Genomic DNA, 17,345 nt, shown 5'->3' with positions numbered 1-17,345 from the left:
CACTGAAGGAATTGGAGAAAAACAAGGCTCCAGGAATTGATGGAATATCAATTGAGATGTTTCAACAAATGGATGCAGCACTGGAAGTGCTCACTTGTCTATGCCAAGAAATTTGGAAGACAGCTACCTGGCCAACCAACTGGAAGAGATCCATATTTATACCTATTCCTAAGAAGAAAGGTGATCCAACTGAAGTGGAAATTATCGAACAATATCATTAATATTACACGCAAGTAAAATTTTGCTGAAGATCATTAAAAAACGGCTGCAGCAGTACATCGACAGGGAACTGCCAGAAATTCAGGCCAGATTCAGAGGAGTGGCTGCAACAATGGACTCAAGCATAACGATTGTGAGGATGACGCAGGACTGGGCAGTGTTTCCTTCTATGGTACATAGGGTTGCTATGAGTTGCAACTGACTCGATAGCATCTAACAACAACAGCGGTACAGTAGTTAAGTGTTTGGCTGCTAACCAAAAAGTTGGCAGTTCAAATCCACCAGCCACTCCGTGGAAATCCTATGGGGGCAGTTCTACTCTGTCCTACAGGGTCACTATGAGTCAGAATTGACTCGACGGTAATGGGTTTACATGTATCTATCTCTGTGTATTTACATCTTTACGTGTCTGACAGTTTGTCGTACTGTGGTAGCTTGCATCTTGCTGTGATACTGGAAGCTTTGTCACTGGTATTTCAAATACCAGCAGGGTCACCCTTGGTGGACAGGTTTCAGCAGAGCTTCCAGAGTAAGAGAGGCGAGGAAGAAAGACCTGGCAGTCCACTTCTGAAAAAACTGGCCAGTGAAAACTTTATGAATAGTAGCAGAACTCTGTCTGATATAGTGCTGGAAGATGAGTTCCCCAGGTTGGAAGACACTCAAAATATGACTAGGGAAGAGCTGCCTCCTCAAACTAGAGTCAATCTGAATGACGTAGATGGAATAAAGTTTTCGAGACCTTCATTTGTTGATGTGACACGACTCAATATGAGATGAAACAGCTGCAAACATCCATTAATAACCAGAACGTGGAATGTACAAAGTATGAATCTAGGAAAATTGGAAGTCGTCCGAAATGAGATGAAACACATAAAGATTGATATCCTAAGCATTAGTGAGCTGAAATGGACTGATATTGGCCATTTTGAATCAGATGATCACATGGCCTACTATGTTGGGAATGACAAACTGAAGAGGAAGGGCATCACGTTCATCATCAAAAAGAACATTTCAAGATCTATCCTGAAGTACAATGCTGTCAGTGATAGGGTAATATCCACTCGCCTACAAGGAAGACCAGTTAATACAACTATTATTCAAATTTTTGCTAATGTGAATAATGCCAACGATGAGGAAATTGAAGGTTTTTACCAACTTCTGCAGTCTGAAATTGATCAAACATGCAATCAAAATGCATTGATAACTACTGGTGATTGGAATACAAAAGCTGGCAAAAAAGGAGGATGGGTAGTTGGAAAATATTGCCTTGGTGATAGAAATGACGCCGGAGATCGTATGATAGAATTTTGCAAGACCAACGACTAATTCATTGGAAATATCGTTTTTTCCACAACGTAAATAGTGACTATTCATGTGGATCTCACTGGAAGGAAAATGCAGGAATGAAATCGACTACATCTGTGGAAAGAGATGATGGAAAAGCTCACTATTATCTGTTAGAACAAGGTCAGGAGCCGCCAGTGGAACAGACCATCAATTGCTCATATGCAAGTTCAAGTCGAAGCTGAAAAAAATTAAAACAAGTCCACAAGAGCCAAAATACGACCGTTAGTATATCCCACTTGAATTTGGAGACCATCTCAAGAAGAGATTTGATGCATTGAACACTAACGACCAAAGACCAGATGAGTTGTGAGATGACATCAAGGACATCATACATGAAGAAAGCAAGAGGTCATTAAAAAGACAGGAAAGACAGAAAAGACCAAAATGGATGTCAGAAGAGGCTCGAAACTTGCTCTTGAATGCAGAGTAGCTGCAGTGAATGGAAGAAACGGGGAAAAGACAGTCTTTTTAACAAATGGCGCTGGCAAAACTGGATGTCCATCTGCAAAAAAAAGAAACAAGACTCATACCTTGCAGCATACACAAAAACTAATTCAAAATGGATCAAAGACCTAAATATAAAACCAAAAACTATAAAAATCATAGAAGAAAAAATGGGATCAGTGCTAGAGGCCCTAATACACAGCATTAACAGGATACAAACCATAACTGACAACACACAAACTCCAGACGATAAGCTAGATAATGAGGATCTTCTAAAAAAATTAAACACTTATGCTCACCAAAAGACTTCACCAAAAGAGTAAAAAGAGAACTTACAGACTGGAAAAAAATTTTTGGCTATTACAAATCCGACAAAAGTCTAATCTCTAAAATCTACAGGAAAATCCAACACCTCTACAACAAAAAGACTAATAATCCAATAGAAAAAATGGGCAAAGGAAATGAATTTACACTTCACCAAACGACATTCAAGCAGCTAACAGACACATGAGAAAGTGCTCATGATCACTAGCCATTAAAGAAATGCAAATCAAAACCACAATAAGATACCATCTCACCCCGGCATTACTGGCACGAACCAAAAAAAACAGAAAATAACTAATGTTGGAGAGGCTGTGGGGAGATTGGAAATCTTCTGCACTGCTGGTGGGAATGCAAAATGGTACAACCATTTTGGAAAATGATAAGGCACTTCCTTAGAAAGCTAGAAATAGAAATAACATCTGACCCAGCAATACCACTCCTAAGAATATATCCTAGAGAAATAAAAGCCATCACATGAATAGACATATGCACACCATGTTCATGGCAGCATTGTTCACAATAGCAAAAAGATGGGAACAACCTAAATGCCCATCAACAGATGAATGGATAAACAAACTATGGTACATACACACGATGGAGTACTACGCAACAATAAAGAACAATGATGAATCTGTGAAGCATCTCACAACATGGATGAATCTGGAGGACATTATGCTGAGTGAAATTAGTCTCAAAAGGACAAAAACTCATGAAAAGGTTTACAACACACACACACACAAAACAATCTTTTATGGTTCCGAGGGAGGGGAAGGGTGGAGATGGAAAAACACTAAATAGACAATAGATACACAGTAGCTTTGATGAAGGGTAAGACAGACAATACTGGGGAAGCTAGCACAACTTGTACAAGGAAAGGTCATGGAAGCTCCAGAGACACATCCAAACTCCTGAGGGACTGAATTACTGGGCGGAGGGCTGTGGGGACCATCGTCTCGGGGAATATCTAGCTCAACTGGCATAGCATAGTTTATAAAGAAAATATTCTACATTCTACTTTGGGGTCTTAAAAGGCTGTAAGCAGCCATCTAAGATACTCCACTGGTCTCACCCCTTCGGGAGCAAGGGATAATGAAGAAAACTAAACACACAAGGAAAGATCAGCCCAAAGGACTAATGGACCACAAATACCACAGCCTCCACCAGAGTGAGTCCAATACAACTAGATGGTGCCTGGCTACCGCCACAAACTGCTCTGACAGGGCTCACAATAGAGGGTCCTGGAATGCAGAACAAAATTCTAACTCACAAAAAAAGCCAGACTTACTGGCCTGACAGAGACTGGAGAAACCCCAAGAGCATGGCCCCCAGACACCCTTTTAGCTCAGTAATGAAGTCTCTCCTGAGGCTCACCCTTTAGCCAAAGACTAGACAGGCCCATAAAACAAAACAAGACTAAAGAGGAACACCAGCCCAGGGGCAAGGACTAGAAGGCAGGAGGGGACAGGAAAGCTGGTAATAGGGAACCCAAGGTCGAGAAGGGAGAGTGTTGACATGTCGTGGGGTTGTTAACCAATGTCATAAAACAATATGTTTACTAATTGTTTAATGAGAAGCTAGTTTGTTCTGTAAACCTTCACCTAAAGTACAATTAAAAAAAAACCAGCCAATGAAAACTCTATGAATCACAACGGTCTGATAACCAACCGATTGTGGCAATGGCGCTGGACCGGGCAGCATTTTATTCCATTGTGCGTAGCGTTGCCATGCGTCAGGGGCCTGAGTGGACAGCAGCTAACAACAACAACATAGGGGAACTGGGAACTTGTTCTTAATCTGAAACCCATAGCTACACAGGGCTGGATTTTAGCGTGACCCATGTGTCTGAAAAATTCTATGCTACATTTTGGGTACACACACACACATATATGTGCACATTTCTAAAATTAAAGTCTCATAGGGATACATGACCTCAAAACATTTAATAGCCATAACTATAGAGACAATTCATTAAATTGTGTAGTTCTTCTGCAAGATGAGAAAGCAGGCTATGTATCTGACTTACGAGTTTCAGAGATCATCATGATCTGTATAATTTTTCACTTTAATAATAAATTTCTTTTCTTTACTAAATAAATTAGGACTACATTAAGATACTTTTACCCATTTATCAAAAGACAAAAATGGAGAAGCTTGACAACTCATTTTGCTGGCCAGGCTATAAAGCAGCAGGCACTCTCAGACATTTCTGGTGAGAATACAACCTGATACAACCTTATGGAGGGGAGCTTGGCAAGATCTAACAAAACTACTTGCGCATATGCACTTATCTTTTAACCCAGCAATCCTGGGTTTTTTATCCTGGAGATACACCTCCAACAATACAAAGATACATAAGTGCAAGATTATTCAATACAACACTGTAACTGTAAGACATTGGAAGTATCCTAATTCCTATACATATAAGACTATACATATAATTCCTCTACATACAATGCATACGCATGTATGGTATTAGTACCATACACATCCCATGTAATGGAATGTTATGCAGCTATTAAAAATCACATTAAGGGTATGGCTGCACAGCCAATTAATGTAACTGGTCTCAATGAGTTGTACATCTGTAAAAAGTTAAACTGGCAAAAGGTGTGTGATATATTTACAATGACAAAAGAAAAAAACAAAAAGAGTAGCTGCTAAGCCTGCTTATGTACAACCAAACGCCTCATGGGATTTGTTTCCTCGGTTTGAAGGTTTAGGGTCATGGTTTCCTGGAATATCCCAGTTAATTGGCCTAATAACATGTTCAGTGCTTCTGTTCTACCTTCTAGTTTGTTGTATCATGCCTGAGGTCTTAAAAGCTTGCAAGAGGCCATCCAAAGCACAATTGGTCTCTATTTGCCTGGAGCAAGAGGAAGGAGAGTCAGGAATAAGAGGAGGAATGGAATGTGTGTTTATGGAATTGCCTCCATAAACAACTGCCTCCTTTGCCATGAGACCAGAAGAACTGGATGCTGCCCAGCTGTGGTGAGATGAGTTTCTTTATGTAGCCTTTTGCCTTGGTTCTTTGGAAAAACAGGTACAAGATTTTTCCTCTAAGCCCTGAAGAGTTACCTTTGCCCTAGTTTTCGATGCAGGTTTGTTACTTTTGTCCAGGTTGACTGATGTTTCCTGGGTAAACTGTAAACAACTTGATGGTCTGATACTCTTTGTCTGGCCCTGGGCTGCAGCCTGCCCTGCGATTGGTCTGTCTTATGCACCTTGCGGGGATTCGTCAATATACTAAAGACTATAAAATGAAGTCACTATGGTCCACCAAGGAAATTGGTCAGTCTGTGGCCCTGCTGAGAAGGTCATGCCTTGAAATTGACAAGGAGTCTGCTTATATATGCAGCCAACCCTACAGAGGTTTCAGAAGGAAGAAAAAAGAATAGGAGAAAAGGCAAGACAGGCAAAAGAGAGAAGAAGCAGAGAGAAAGGAGGTGAGGAACCTCCTAGAAGAGCTGTAACACAAGTCAAGAGCTGTAATACTGAAGGCAGTAAGAGGCCCTGAAGGGGACCTATGGCAGAGCCAGTGGCGACAGGCCCAGCAGGGACCCTGTGACAGTTGGTGGTGATGGCAGAAAACTGCTGCTAGGAAGGCAGCCAAGAGGGCTGAACAAATCTGGTACACTGGCTATGAGCCAGGTCGGTTAGCAGTGGAGAAGCTGACAGCAGGGAGGCTGAAGGCAGAGAGGCCTGCATGGCTGAGAGGAGGTGTGCACGGCCAAGACAAGGTCTGTCCTGAGAGAGTTGAGAGGAGGCCTGCATGGCTGAGAGGGGGTAGTAATAGTGTCTGACCTCATCTCACTTCAGGGAGAATAAGAATCAGCATTAGACCAAAGCTGATTCCTATGAGGTGGTCAGACATACCACCACTCTTCAACCTTTTTACCAATTCTGACACCAGCCGTCCTCCCCACGGCACTCTACTTCTCTGCTGGGTTCAATAATTCATTGCAATGGTCACACAGAACTCACAGACCATACTCATAGTTACATGGTTTATTAGGGAAGTAACACAGGATCAGGATTAACTTGGAAGTAACAGGATTAACTCAGGATACAGTTCTTTGATTAGGACAACTTCTACTCCACTGCTGCCACCGGGCCCTCACTCTTGGCCTGGGCACTGCGCTCTCAAGCCTGGCCTCTGCCCCTGCTCAGGTAACTGTTACAGCTTTTTTAGCTCCACCAACAAGTGCCCAGAGGCACCCCACTCCGCCAGCAAGCCTCCAGTCTGAAGGCACTCAGTTCTCTTGCTCTGTGGGTTGGCAAGCCCACTGTAGCCACCTCACTGTGTGGGCCAGGAAGCCCACCATGCCATCTTCCACTAGTCTCTTGGTTCTGCTGCCACCACTCCAGTGTTACAGTTTGTCATGGATTGAACTGTGTTCCCCAAAAGTATGTGTATCAATTTGGCTAGGCCATGATTCCTAGTATTGTGTGACTGTCTACCATTTTGTCATCTGATGTGATTTTCCTATGTGTTGTAAATCCTGCCTCTAAGATGCTAATGAGGTGGGATAAGCAGCAGTTATGTTAATGAGGCAGGACTCAATCTACATGATTGGATTGTGTCTTGAGACAATCTCTTTTGAGATATAAAAGAGAGAAGTGAGCAGAGAGGAGAAGGACCTCATGCCACCAAGAAAGAAGCACTGGGAGCAGAGTATGTCCATTGGACCTGGGGCTCCTGCACTGAAAGCTCCTAAACCAGGGCAAGGTTGGTGACAAGGATGTTCCACCAGAGTCAACAGAGAAAAGAAAGCCTTCCTCTGGAGCTGATGCCCTGATTTTGGACTTGTAGCCTACCAGACTGTGACAGAATAAATTTCTTTTTGTTAAAGCCATCCACTTGTGGTATTTCTGTTACAGCAGCACTAGAGGACTAGGACACAGCTCTCTCTGTCTCTTAGGTCTAGGAGGTTCTCAGAGCTGGGACCCCAGGTCCAAAGGACACACTCCACTCCAGGCTCCTCCCCCAAACCTCTGTGGGATGGCTGTTTATATAGGCAAGAGGATCAATCCTATTGGGCAGATTTTACATACCTTACTTGCATAATAACTGACCAATCCCTTCAGTGGACTAAACTGACCAATCCCCTCACAAGTGGCTCCATGTATTTGCATTATAACTGACATTTTTCTACCAGCAGACTGTCTTCTTCCCTTGGTAACTGTAACAAGGGCAACTGTAACTCCTCAGGGCCCAGGTAAAAATCTCCCAAGTTGTTTTCTTTTTCTCTCTTTTTCACAGAACCAAGGCAAAAGACCACATAAAGAAATTCATTTCACCACAGGAGGTATGCACAGCAGAGCGTATGGCCTCCTTGCTTGCAGGGCTGAGAGGAGCTGAGAGAGCTGTCCTCCACTGAAGAAGGGAAAAATGTGCTCTCCACTTCGGGGGAGGCTTCCAGACTTTACATGCTTCCTGATCCTGATCCTGAGTTGTAGCCTGCTGATCCTAATCCCAAGTTGTACCTGTTACTTCCTTAATAAACCACTTAACTAAGTAGGTCTGAATTCTGTGCAGCCATTGCAATTAATTATCAAACCAGAAGAAAAGTAGAGAGTGTGGGGGAGGGACGGCTGGAGTCAGAATTGGTAAAGAGGTTGAAGAATGGAGGTATTTCTCACTTCCAGCTCATAGGAATCAGCTTTGTGCCGATGGTGATTCTCTATCCTCTTCCTGAAGTTAGAGGGCTTCAGGTGGTACTCAAACATTACACCAGCTACCATTACTAAACATTTTGATCAAAGATTATACAGAAGAATCCTGATCAAAAGAAGGAAAATGAAGAACAAAATCTTAAATTCTCATGGAATCCAGACTTTCTAGAGCTATAGAGGCTGGATGAACCCCCCAAAACTATTACCCTAAGACAACTTTAAACCTTAAACCAAAAATATCCCCTGAAGTCTTCTTAAAACCAAACAATAGTTTAGCTTAACTAGTAAAGAACCTCTGCCTTGAGCTTTGCACTCTTTTAAGTACTATCTATACGGGATCAAACTAACAACAGAAACTTAGGGGCAGTGAGTCTATGTTAATGGGAAAGGAACAATTCAGAAAAGGAGGATGAGAATGATTGCAAACTTGAAGAATGTAATCAGTGTCACTGAACTGTACATGTAGAAACTGTTGAATTGGTGTGTGTTCTGCTGTGTATATTCTCAACAACAACAACAAAATAAATTATTAAAAAATGAGGAAATCTCTATGAACTGACAGTAATTCCCAGGATAACTTATTTTTAAAAAGTAATAGATCCAAAAGGGTATATATATATATGCTACTTTATGTGTCAGAAAGAAGGGTAAATAAACATCTTTCTGCTGATTTTTGCAAACAGAGGAAGGACAAACAACAACAAAAATAATGAGATTTGTTACAGGGAGTGGGTGGGAATTGGGTTGAAGTGATGGTACAAGAAGTGATATTTCTCTGAGTATCTTTTTGCATACTTTATGTTTTGAAACCATGTGAATGTTTTACAAACTCAAAAAAAATCAAATTAAATAAAATCACACTGGGTTGAGAACCCTAAAATGTCAAACAGAAACAAATTAACCTGATTCTATTTCAAATGAATAACATAACCACAATGAATTGGAAAAAAGAACAAATCCAAGTAATTTTTTAACACAGCATTCTGACTGTAAAACTCAGGATAAAAACAAAAAATTGTCATATATTGAACTTTTTTTCTTTCTTTTTGCAGTGTTATGGATTACCAATTCTGAAGGTATTTTCTGAGTATTCTAGTACTGAGATTGAGAAAATGGGTAAATATATTGACGATAATGGGAATCAGGTTTTTCATCATTGGAGAAAGGAGTTACAAAGACAAAAAGAGAGAAGACTAGAATGAACCTTGTGGTGCTTGACTGCAATTTGAAATATCAGTATGAACTCTCAGTTTTAGATGACTGATGGCTGGCTAGCTGGCTGGCTGGCTGGCTGGATGGATGGCTGGCTGGATGGATGGATGGATGGAGAGACAGATAGATCCATTCCCCCAACACACACAAATCCCTAGCTCTGTCTGTTCAGAAACCCTAGACGCAATGATACTCCAGTAGCAATGAGCACACCTGGTGCTCAGATTTTGGTTTCTAAATACTAAAAGAAACCAGGACTCCTTGGAGAAGTGTTTAATTCTAGGACTGTGACAGGGGAAGTGCAAGGTGTGCTTGAAATATCTTATGTCAAAAAAGTGAGAAAGTGCCCAGAGAATGATGAGGGCATATGAAAAGGACACAAAAGCAAGTTTAAAGGGGCTGCCATTGGTCAAATCTGGAAAAATCTGAGCATCAAAATAAGTAATAATAACAGATTATAACCCATTGAATAAAATAAGAATCTATGAACCTATACAAAAGAATGCCAAATAATAAATATATAAGAAATTATGGAGTTAAAATAACATCCTATTGCAACATCAGAATAATAACTGATTCAGGTAAGACTCCTCAATGGATGCTAAAACCATTGGGTGAAATTCTGATAAGGAACAGGGCATTTACATAGTCTGAAAATATAATATCTCCCCACAATTTACTTATTTACCAGAGAAGGAAAAAATTAACTTGACAATGGAGAAATCTTACAAGTAAAACCTTAACAGAGGGGTTAAAGTTACCATCACAGTAATAGAACAAATTGAGATCATGTGTCTCCTGATATATCACACTGTAAGGACATACCATCATTTCTGTGGTACCCCTGACAAAAATGCACCACCTGAATCTAATCATGAGTAAACATCAGACAAACCCAAACTGAGAGACATTCTACAAAACAACTGGCCTCACGCTTCAAAAATTTCATGGTCATGAAAGACAGAAAGAATGAGTTCCAGATTAAAGGAGACTAAAGAGACAAAACAAAATTGATGTGTGATTCTGAATAGGATCTTGGACTGGGAAAAAATAGCTATAAAGGGTAGTACTGGGACAACTCATAAAATTTGAATATGAACTATGAATTAGATATTAAATCAATGTTAAATGTACTGATTTTTATAATTGTTCTACGGTTATACTGGAGAATGATCTTGTCCTTCGGAAATACATGCTGGAGTATTTACAGGTAAAGTGGCAAGATGTCTACAGATTATTCTTATATGGCTCTGAAAAGAAGTTGTAAACACGTAAACAGAGAGAGCAAGTGACAGTGCAAATGGGACACAATATAAATGATTTGTGACTCTGTGAATTTGTGAATACAGGAGTTCCTGATAAAATTCTTTCAACTTTTCTATGCATTTGAAATCTTCAAAACAAAAAGTTGCCCAAAAGAATACCATGTTAAGAGATTGAAAAGGCACTCCACAAAGTGAGAGAAAGAGATTTTAACATACGTGACTGGCAAATGACTAGTATACAGAACATATAAAGAACTCCAAAGAAAAAGACAGTCTAATAGAAAAATGGGTGAAAAATTTGACCACACATTTCACTAAAGAGGAAACTCAATGGCCAATAAATATATAAAAACGTACCTAACCTTATTAAAAACCAGAGACATACCAATTAAAACCATAATGAGATACTATTACACCCCCACCAAACTGGTAAAACTAAAAATCTGACAATCCAAGTGTTTGCAAGAAGTAGGGCAATGGAAACTTTCATACATACATTTCATACATACGTACATTATAAAGTGGTACAAATACTGAGGAAAGAACTCTGGCATTATCTAGGAAATTTGAAGATATGTGTAGTAGACTGAAAAAACATGGCCACAGTGTTTTGCAGCTTCTCCAGATGAAAAGTAGTCTATTTTCCTGCCCCTTGAATCTGGGGAGGTCCCTAGTGGTGCAAACAATTTGCTCTTATCTACTAAACTAAAGTTTGGTTGTTGAAAACCACCAACAGCTCCACGGAAGAAACGACTCGTGAACTGCTTTCGTAAAGATTACAGCAAAAAAAAAAAAAAAAAACCACGTGGGGTCACTATGAGTCAGAATCGATTTGATGGCAACAAGTTTGGTTTGGTTCTAGTTTGAATCTAGGGTAGGCTTTGTGACCAAAGAAATGTATCAACAGTGACAACCGTTCCCACTCTTAGGCTTCAAGGCACTTTGTAAATTTCACCTTCATGCTCTGTGAGCTTCCATGTGAGGTGGCCCAAGCTGGCCCCATGGCATGGATCCTGGAGAACAGCCCTTGCCCACCTGCCAACTGACTGCGAGTGCAAGAGTGAGCTCAGCCAACACCACAGAAAGCACAGCAGTGCAGTCCCACTGAGCCCAGCCTGCAGTCACTGCACCAGATAAAGACAGCCATGTGAGTGAACCCAAGAAAGGCCAGCAGAAGAACTTTCCAGCCACCCCACTTAAAATCATTGTTGTCTTAATCCTCTTACTTTTGGAGTGATTTGTCACACAGTGGTAGAAAACTACAGCACAACAAGCCAATCATAGGTGTGTACCCTAGAAAATTGTGCACATATGTTGTGAGCAACAGATTGGGAAAGCACCAGAGGTTGACTGGCCTCACAGAGTAGCCTACCTGGGCCAGGATGTACTCAACCTTCTTGGACAAGAGTGAACAGATGAGAAGTTCCTCATCAGGAACATGTAGAAAAATGTTTAGAACAGTATTGCTTATACTAGCCAAAAACTGGAAAGACTCCATATGTTCATCAATAACTAATGGATAAATCAACTGTGGTCTATCCATATACTGGAATGTTAAGTAACATTAAAAAAGCACAAACTAAAGCGACACACAATAATGTGGATGAATCTTGTAAACATACGCTGAATGAAAGAAATAAAACACAAAAGAATACAAAGCGAATTTATATACAAATGAACAAATTAAACTATGTAAATGGACATAGTAAACTATAAAATCAAAACTAGTTGCCATCAAGTTGACTCCAACTCATGGCAACCCCATATGTGTCAGAGTAGAACTGTGCTCCATAGGGTTTTCAATGGCTGATTTTTCAAAAGTAACTCACCACAAATTATAAAACTCGGTAGAGAAAGACAGTACCATGGTGGGGGCAGGGGGAATGGCTGGTGTCAGAAATAATGGAGAAGTTGGGAAGCTGGGATATATTTGACCTCTGCTCATAGGTCCAACTTTGTGCTGACTCTTTTACTCAGAGTTATCTATTTAACACTGCACATTTAATGCCTTTTTCTGTATGTATGTAATGTTTAAACACACACACACACACCCCAAAAAATACAATTACCACCAGATTGGCAAAAACTAAAAAATATGACCATATCAAGTGTTGCTCAGAAAGTGGAATAAATGGAATTCTCACATATTACTAGTTAGAGGGTAATTTACTAAACCACTTTGAAAACCAGACGTTATATTGTAAAATTGAAGATTCAATTGAAGGGTAGATAGTCTACCCAGAAATTCCATTTCTGAGTATATACCCTAGAGAAAATTTTGGCCCATGTGCACCAGAAGACATGTATAAATCGAGGCTTCTTCTAGAAGAAGGTGGTGGTTATGGTGGGGATTAGCATTACTAGGAACAAATTCAGCTTAGGTTTGCCTTCTCTGGGAGCCTTTTCTAACTTGCCCAATCAGAATTAATGACTCTGTCCTCTGTCCTCTGTCCTACCACATCACTCTTGCTACAGTTATCAAAAGTTTATGACTATCTTATTTAGTGTCTAATCCCTCTCCTCTCTTCCCTTTTAAAGCTGAAAATTCAATGAAGGCAAGGACTGAGGTCTGATTCATCTTTCCAAGTCTCTGTGATTATATAAAGTGTATTTTCTAAATGTGTGATGAACGCTTTTGAAATTAATGTTTAAATAATACTAATTAGGGATGTGCATATGATAAAGGTTCTACTACTGAGGACCTATTGGGGTTTAAGTATGCTAGATTAACAGAAACATCTAAATTTAGGAGTCAATAGTTAAGAATGGGGCATTAAGGTAGTGGAGGGCCTTGGAAGGTTCGCCATATGGGTGTGGTCTTAGATACAAATTTATTGTCTATCTAGGACTAAGGTAATCTTGAATATTTTCCATCTGTGGCATATCTCTGTGGTGATTTTCTGAAGTGGATTCTTAGCAATGCCTGAGTATGAAAATTTCTAGGGTTAGGGGAGGGCTCTGAGAAGGATAATATATGATGGGATCCAATGGTTCCCATATTTAGCTATAGCAGGTATAGAGGCTTGCAACTGCACCTGAGCTGAGATGTGTGAATGTGGGTCTTTACAGAATTTTAAAGGTCTGGGTGTCTGGGTTTTATAGTTGCCTGAGGTAAGAATCCTCAATTAAGGGGCTGGACTTACTTCTCACTGCAGCGACTTGTGGTGACTGTGGCCCAGAAGCCCAAGACAGAGGTGATGATAGGTGTGAAAAGCAGTGAGGTGCCCAGGTTGACCAGAGCCACGACAAAGGCATCAATGAGACAGTTGTTGGACGGGGAAATATATGATGAGAAGGCGGCAATGATGCCAAAGCCTAGGCCCAGGGCAGACAAAACTTGGTTTCCTGCTAGGTTCCAAATCTTCACGGAGAACACATTCGATATCTAAAAGGGAGAAGACAAGTTTAGGGAGGATATAAATGACAGAGAGGAAAATCATAACAGATATGGTGGGGGGCACAGGGAGATAATGGGGAAGGAGGCCCTAAGAACAGGCAGCTATGGTGTCCTCCAAGGGCTGATGGAAGAGTGGGAAGATATTACTCACCTTGGAAACAAACAAATGTTGAAGGCCAAATGATGTACCTTCCAGCAGTAAACATCGGATGAGGAAACACAAGGAGATGAAACAAGGAAGCAGTATGAAGACATACACTGCCTGAATTGAGAGTGGAACATATCAGTTACCATATACCAGTAGGGGTCAACAGTCATCAGTAATAAAAAGTTTTGAGTAAAAATAGAAGTTAAAAGACAGCTTTTAGCAGGGGTCAGGGGCTAGTGGGAGTAAAAGGCTAGAAGGAGTAAGAAATTAGGAGATCAACAAGTAACAGAGTCAGGTGATGGACAAAGTATCTGAGAATGTCAAGGAGTTTAAAAGTGGTGGCTCACCTTCCCAATGGACTTGAGCCCATTGATCATGATAACACCCGTAAGACACCAGGTCAGAAAGGAGGACAAGCTTATACTGGGGATTACTGGCCCATAATCCTCAATCGTATCTGAAGCCTTCAATGTCTGCCGGTACCAGAAGTACATGGAGGGTGTCGTCCGTGCACACTCAGCATCTAGAGGGACCTGGCTTTGGACACACCTGCTAGACAAGGTGACCCTTCCCCTCTTCTTTATTCCTTCTACTATCTCCTCTCTCCTCGTTCCACCTCCCATTTCATTTTCCTTTCACTATTTCCCTCTTCCTTATCCCTTCTCCTCCTTCCAATTCCCTTCCACCTCTGTTTCCCCCTTCTCCTCCTCTTTCTCTTCCTCCTCACCAAATTCACTGGCGTTCTTCACTAAGGGACATTTATCCCATGGAAGAGGAAACTGGAAGGACTGGCTCAAATAGAAGATGCTCCAGCAATTGATCACATTGAGGAGCAAGCCCTCGATGAAGCACACCTGAAGGCCAGGGAGAAGGCAGCTGGAGAGGAATAGTGGGGACAGGAAAAAGGAGGGTATTTGACAGAGGATGGGGGAACTAAAGGACTTGACTCATGGAAGAGAAGTCATAAGACCTATTCCAGGAGAAGGGTTGGGATGAGGTTAGCTGTAAAGGGTAGGCCTGGGTGGCTCAGAGCTCCTTACCATGAAGCTAGTATAACCCAAACCAGTCATCCAGGGGCTGGTGAGCTTCCATACGCCAAGGCTGCTCTGATGCAGCCTCTGACCAGATGCCATCTCCATGAAGAGGAGAGGAACGCCAATCAAGAGCAGCATGAGGATGTAGATGATGAGAAAAATGCCTGTGCAGGGGATTTAGGGAGGCGCTCTGAGAACCATCTAGCCTTTCAGAGCCTGGACTTCTCGGGGGTCCAGGAAAACATGTTTCTCACCAATGGCCTCCCCAAGGCCACAGGCACCAGTGCTTAACTGATGTCCAAACATCCCTCACAGTCCCAGGTGTCCAGTACCCCGACCTCCACTTTCTGGAAGACACAGATACCTAGTTTCCACCTCCCACCCCTAACCCAGGCCTCCAGCCCCACCACCTCACGAATCTAAGTGTTAAAATACCCTGCATCTCCACCCTCTCATGATCCTAGGTGTTAAGGCACCTGGCTCCTGCCCTGCTCAGAGTACCAAGTCTCTAGCCTTGGCATGTCTCAGAGGTCTTATGAGTTTGAAGCCTGGACAGACCTCTAGCCTACTATCTCCTCATGTACCCATAAGTCCTGGCCCCAGGCATTAATACCTCCATTGAGAAGCCACAGGTGGGGGAAGCTCCAGAGGGTGCTTAGCCTCATGGAGCAGGCCACCTGAATCAGGATGTACTCAACCTTGTTGGACCAGAGTGGACGGGTAAGGTTCTCATTCTGTTTCTTCTTTGTCACCTGCACTTTCAGAGCTAAGGTACTGTGTTTCGGGGTTGATATACCCTCCATCCCAAACAGAGAGGTTTGCTTGGGTTGGCTGCCCCTGGACTGAGGCTCCCAAGCCTGGATCTTCCAGGCCTGGGCCTTTAAATCCTTGTCCTCCGAAACCAAAGATGTTGCAGACCAGATCTCTGGATCCTTCAATTCCCAAGTTTGGGTTTCTGAGGCACTCTTAGAAGGATGTGTCTCAGCAAGTGAGAATTTTGCCAGTGAGGATTTTGAAGATTCGGACTCTGTATTCATCCCAGGCGGACTATCTTGAGAAGCTCCAGTTTGTTCAATGGAGAGGTCGCCTTTCTCAATAGACCTTAGGGACATGAAAAACTGTAACTTTTAGATGTTAGAGCTAAGGAATGACTGAGTTCCAAAACAATCCCCAACACCTTCTTAAAGCAAACCTTTCATTTCTGTCCCTACCACCACTGAAATTCAAACACGGAAAAATTTCTTGCAAGTTTTGCTTTTTAGAAATGCTTTGATACAAGGGATGGGGTAGAGATAGACAAAGCCTGTTAACATAAGTTAGCAATTTCACTTACGGAGAACATGAGGTATACTCCCCAGAGAGGGAGGTACTACTTAGAGTGGGCTTTTGAATCAGAGGAACTAGGTTAATCTTGAGTTGCCTTTGTAACCTTGGGGAAGGTGTTTTACCTCTCTGAGCTTCAGTTTCTCATCTAGAAAATATTGAGGTCTCTGCTCAAGTACTGTCTCATCAGAAATGCCTTCCTTGTCCACTTATCTAACATAGCAGCTACCTACTCACCACTCTTTCCATCCTACCTATTTTTCTTTTTCTTCATAGCATTTCTCACCACCTGACATTATTATCTATTAGTTTTTCATTTATTCATTGTTTATCTGCCCCCACTGCTCTATCCCCAGCAAGAGGATGGTGCTCTACCTCATATCTGAGCCACTCTTCTCTCTGTGCTCCCACCACTCCATTCCTTTGTTGGGTCCTGAAATGTTCTGCAAGAGAATGGGCAAGAAGCGCGCTGAAAAAGAAGAGAAGGGAAAATAAAAATCTGGGTGTGGAAAATGGGAAGAGATAGCAAACTAGAGTGTTCTTTCAGAAGGGGAAGGGCTATGCTATCCAAAAGCAGAGGTAGCAGGTGGGCCTCAAGACAGTATTGGCATATCTGGGTCACATGTGGCCACACACAGTTTGAGATACACTGTTTCTAAAGAATTCTTAAAGTGCAGGAAAACGTAATTCAATGATAGATTAAAAAAACCCAAAAAACAAAACTAAGATGTAAAGCTCTTTACTACATTAAAAAGTTTAATGAAATAAAAGGCTGAAAGTAAATACATAAATCTGTAGAAGATGACAGGATTATATATATTTTTATATCCTTCTCTCTGCCTTTTAAATTAGTTTTGCAAATTGTCTATCAAAATGTATTACTGCAATAAGAAAGATATGTATCTAAAAGTAAAAATAGAAAGGTGATACTGGACACAGTCAGATTGAACGGGCTCCCA

At 41.5% G+C, this 17,345-nt stretch overlaps 1 protein-coding gene across 1 annotated transcript in view; it reads right to left on the bottom strand.

Annotated features, from left to right (window-relative positions):
- Positions 1-15,895, bottom strand: part of LOC101353668 (orphan sodium- and chloride-dependent neurotransmitter transporter NTT5) — a 24,565-nt gene extending 8,670 nt beyond the window's left edge. The window contains exons 1-6 of the mRNA XM_004381821.3: positions 15,677-15,895; positions 15,070-15,227; positions 14,757-14,883; positions 14,377-14,552; positions 14,033-14,143; positions 13,628-13,869 (exon numbers count right to left, since the gene is read on the bottom strand). Of these exons, the coding sequence (XP_004381878.2) occupies positions 13,628-13,869; positions 14,033-14,143; positions 14,377-14,552; positions 14,757-14,883; positions 15,070-15,227; positions 15,677-15,866 (1,004 nt within the window). The 5' untranslated portion in view covers positions 15,867-15,895. The remainder of the gene's footprint in view (positions 1-13,627; positions 13,870-14,032; positions 14,144-14,376; positions 14,553-14,756; positions 14,884-15,069; positions 15,228-15,676) is intronic.
- Between the last annotated feature and the right edge of the window lie 1,450 nt (positions 15,896-17,345).

The sequence above is a fragment of the Trichechus manatus genome, unplaced genomic scaffold, assembly GCF_000243295.1.
Source record: "Trichechus manatus latirostris isolate Lorelei unplaced genomic scaffold, TriManLat1.0 scaffold00087, whole genome shotgun sequence".
Taxonomy (NCBI): domain Eukaryota; kingdom Metazoa; phylum Chordata; class Mammalia; order Sirenia; family Trichechidae; genus Trichechus; species Trichechus manatus.
Note: the sequence above shows the minus strand (reverse complement) of the source record. Positions and strands in the feature narration are given on the sequence as shown.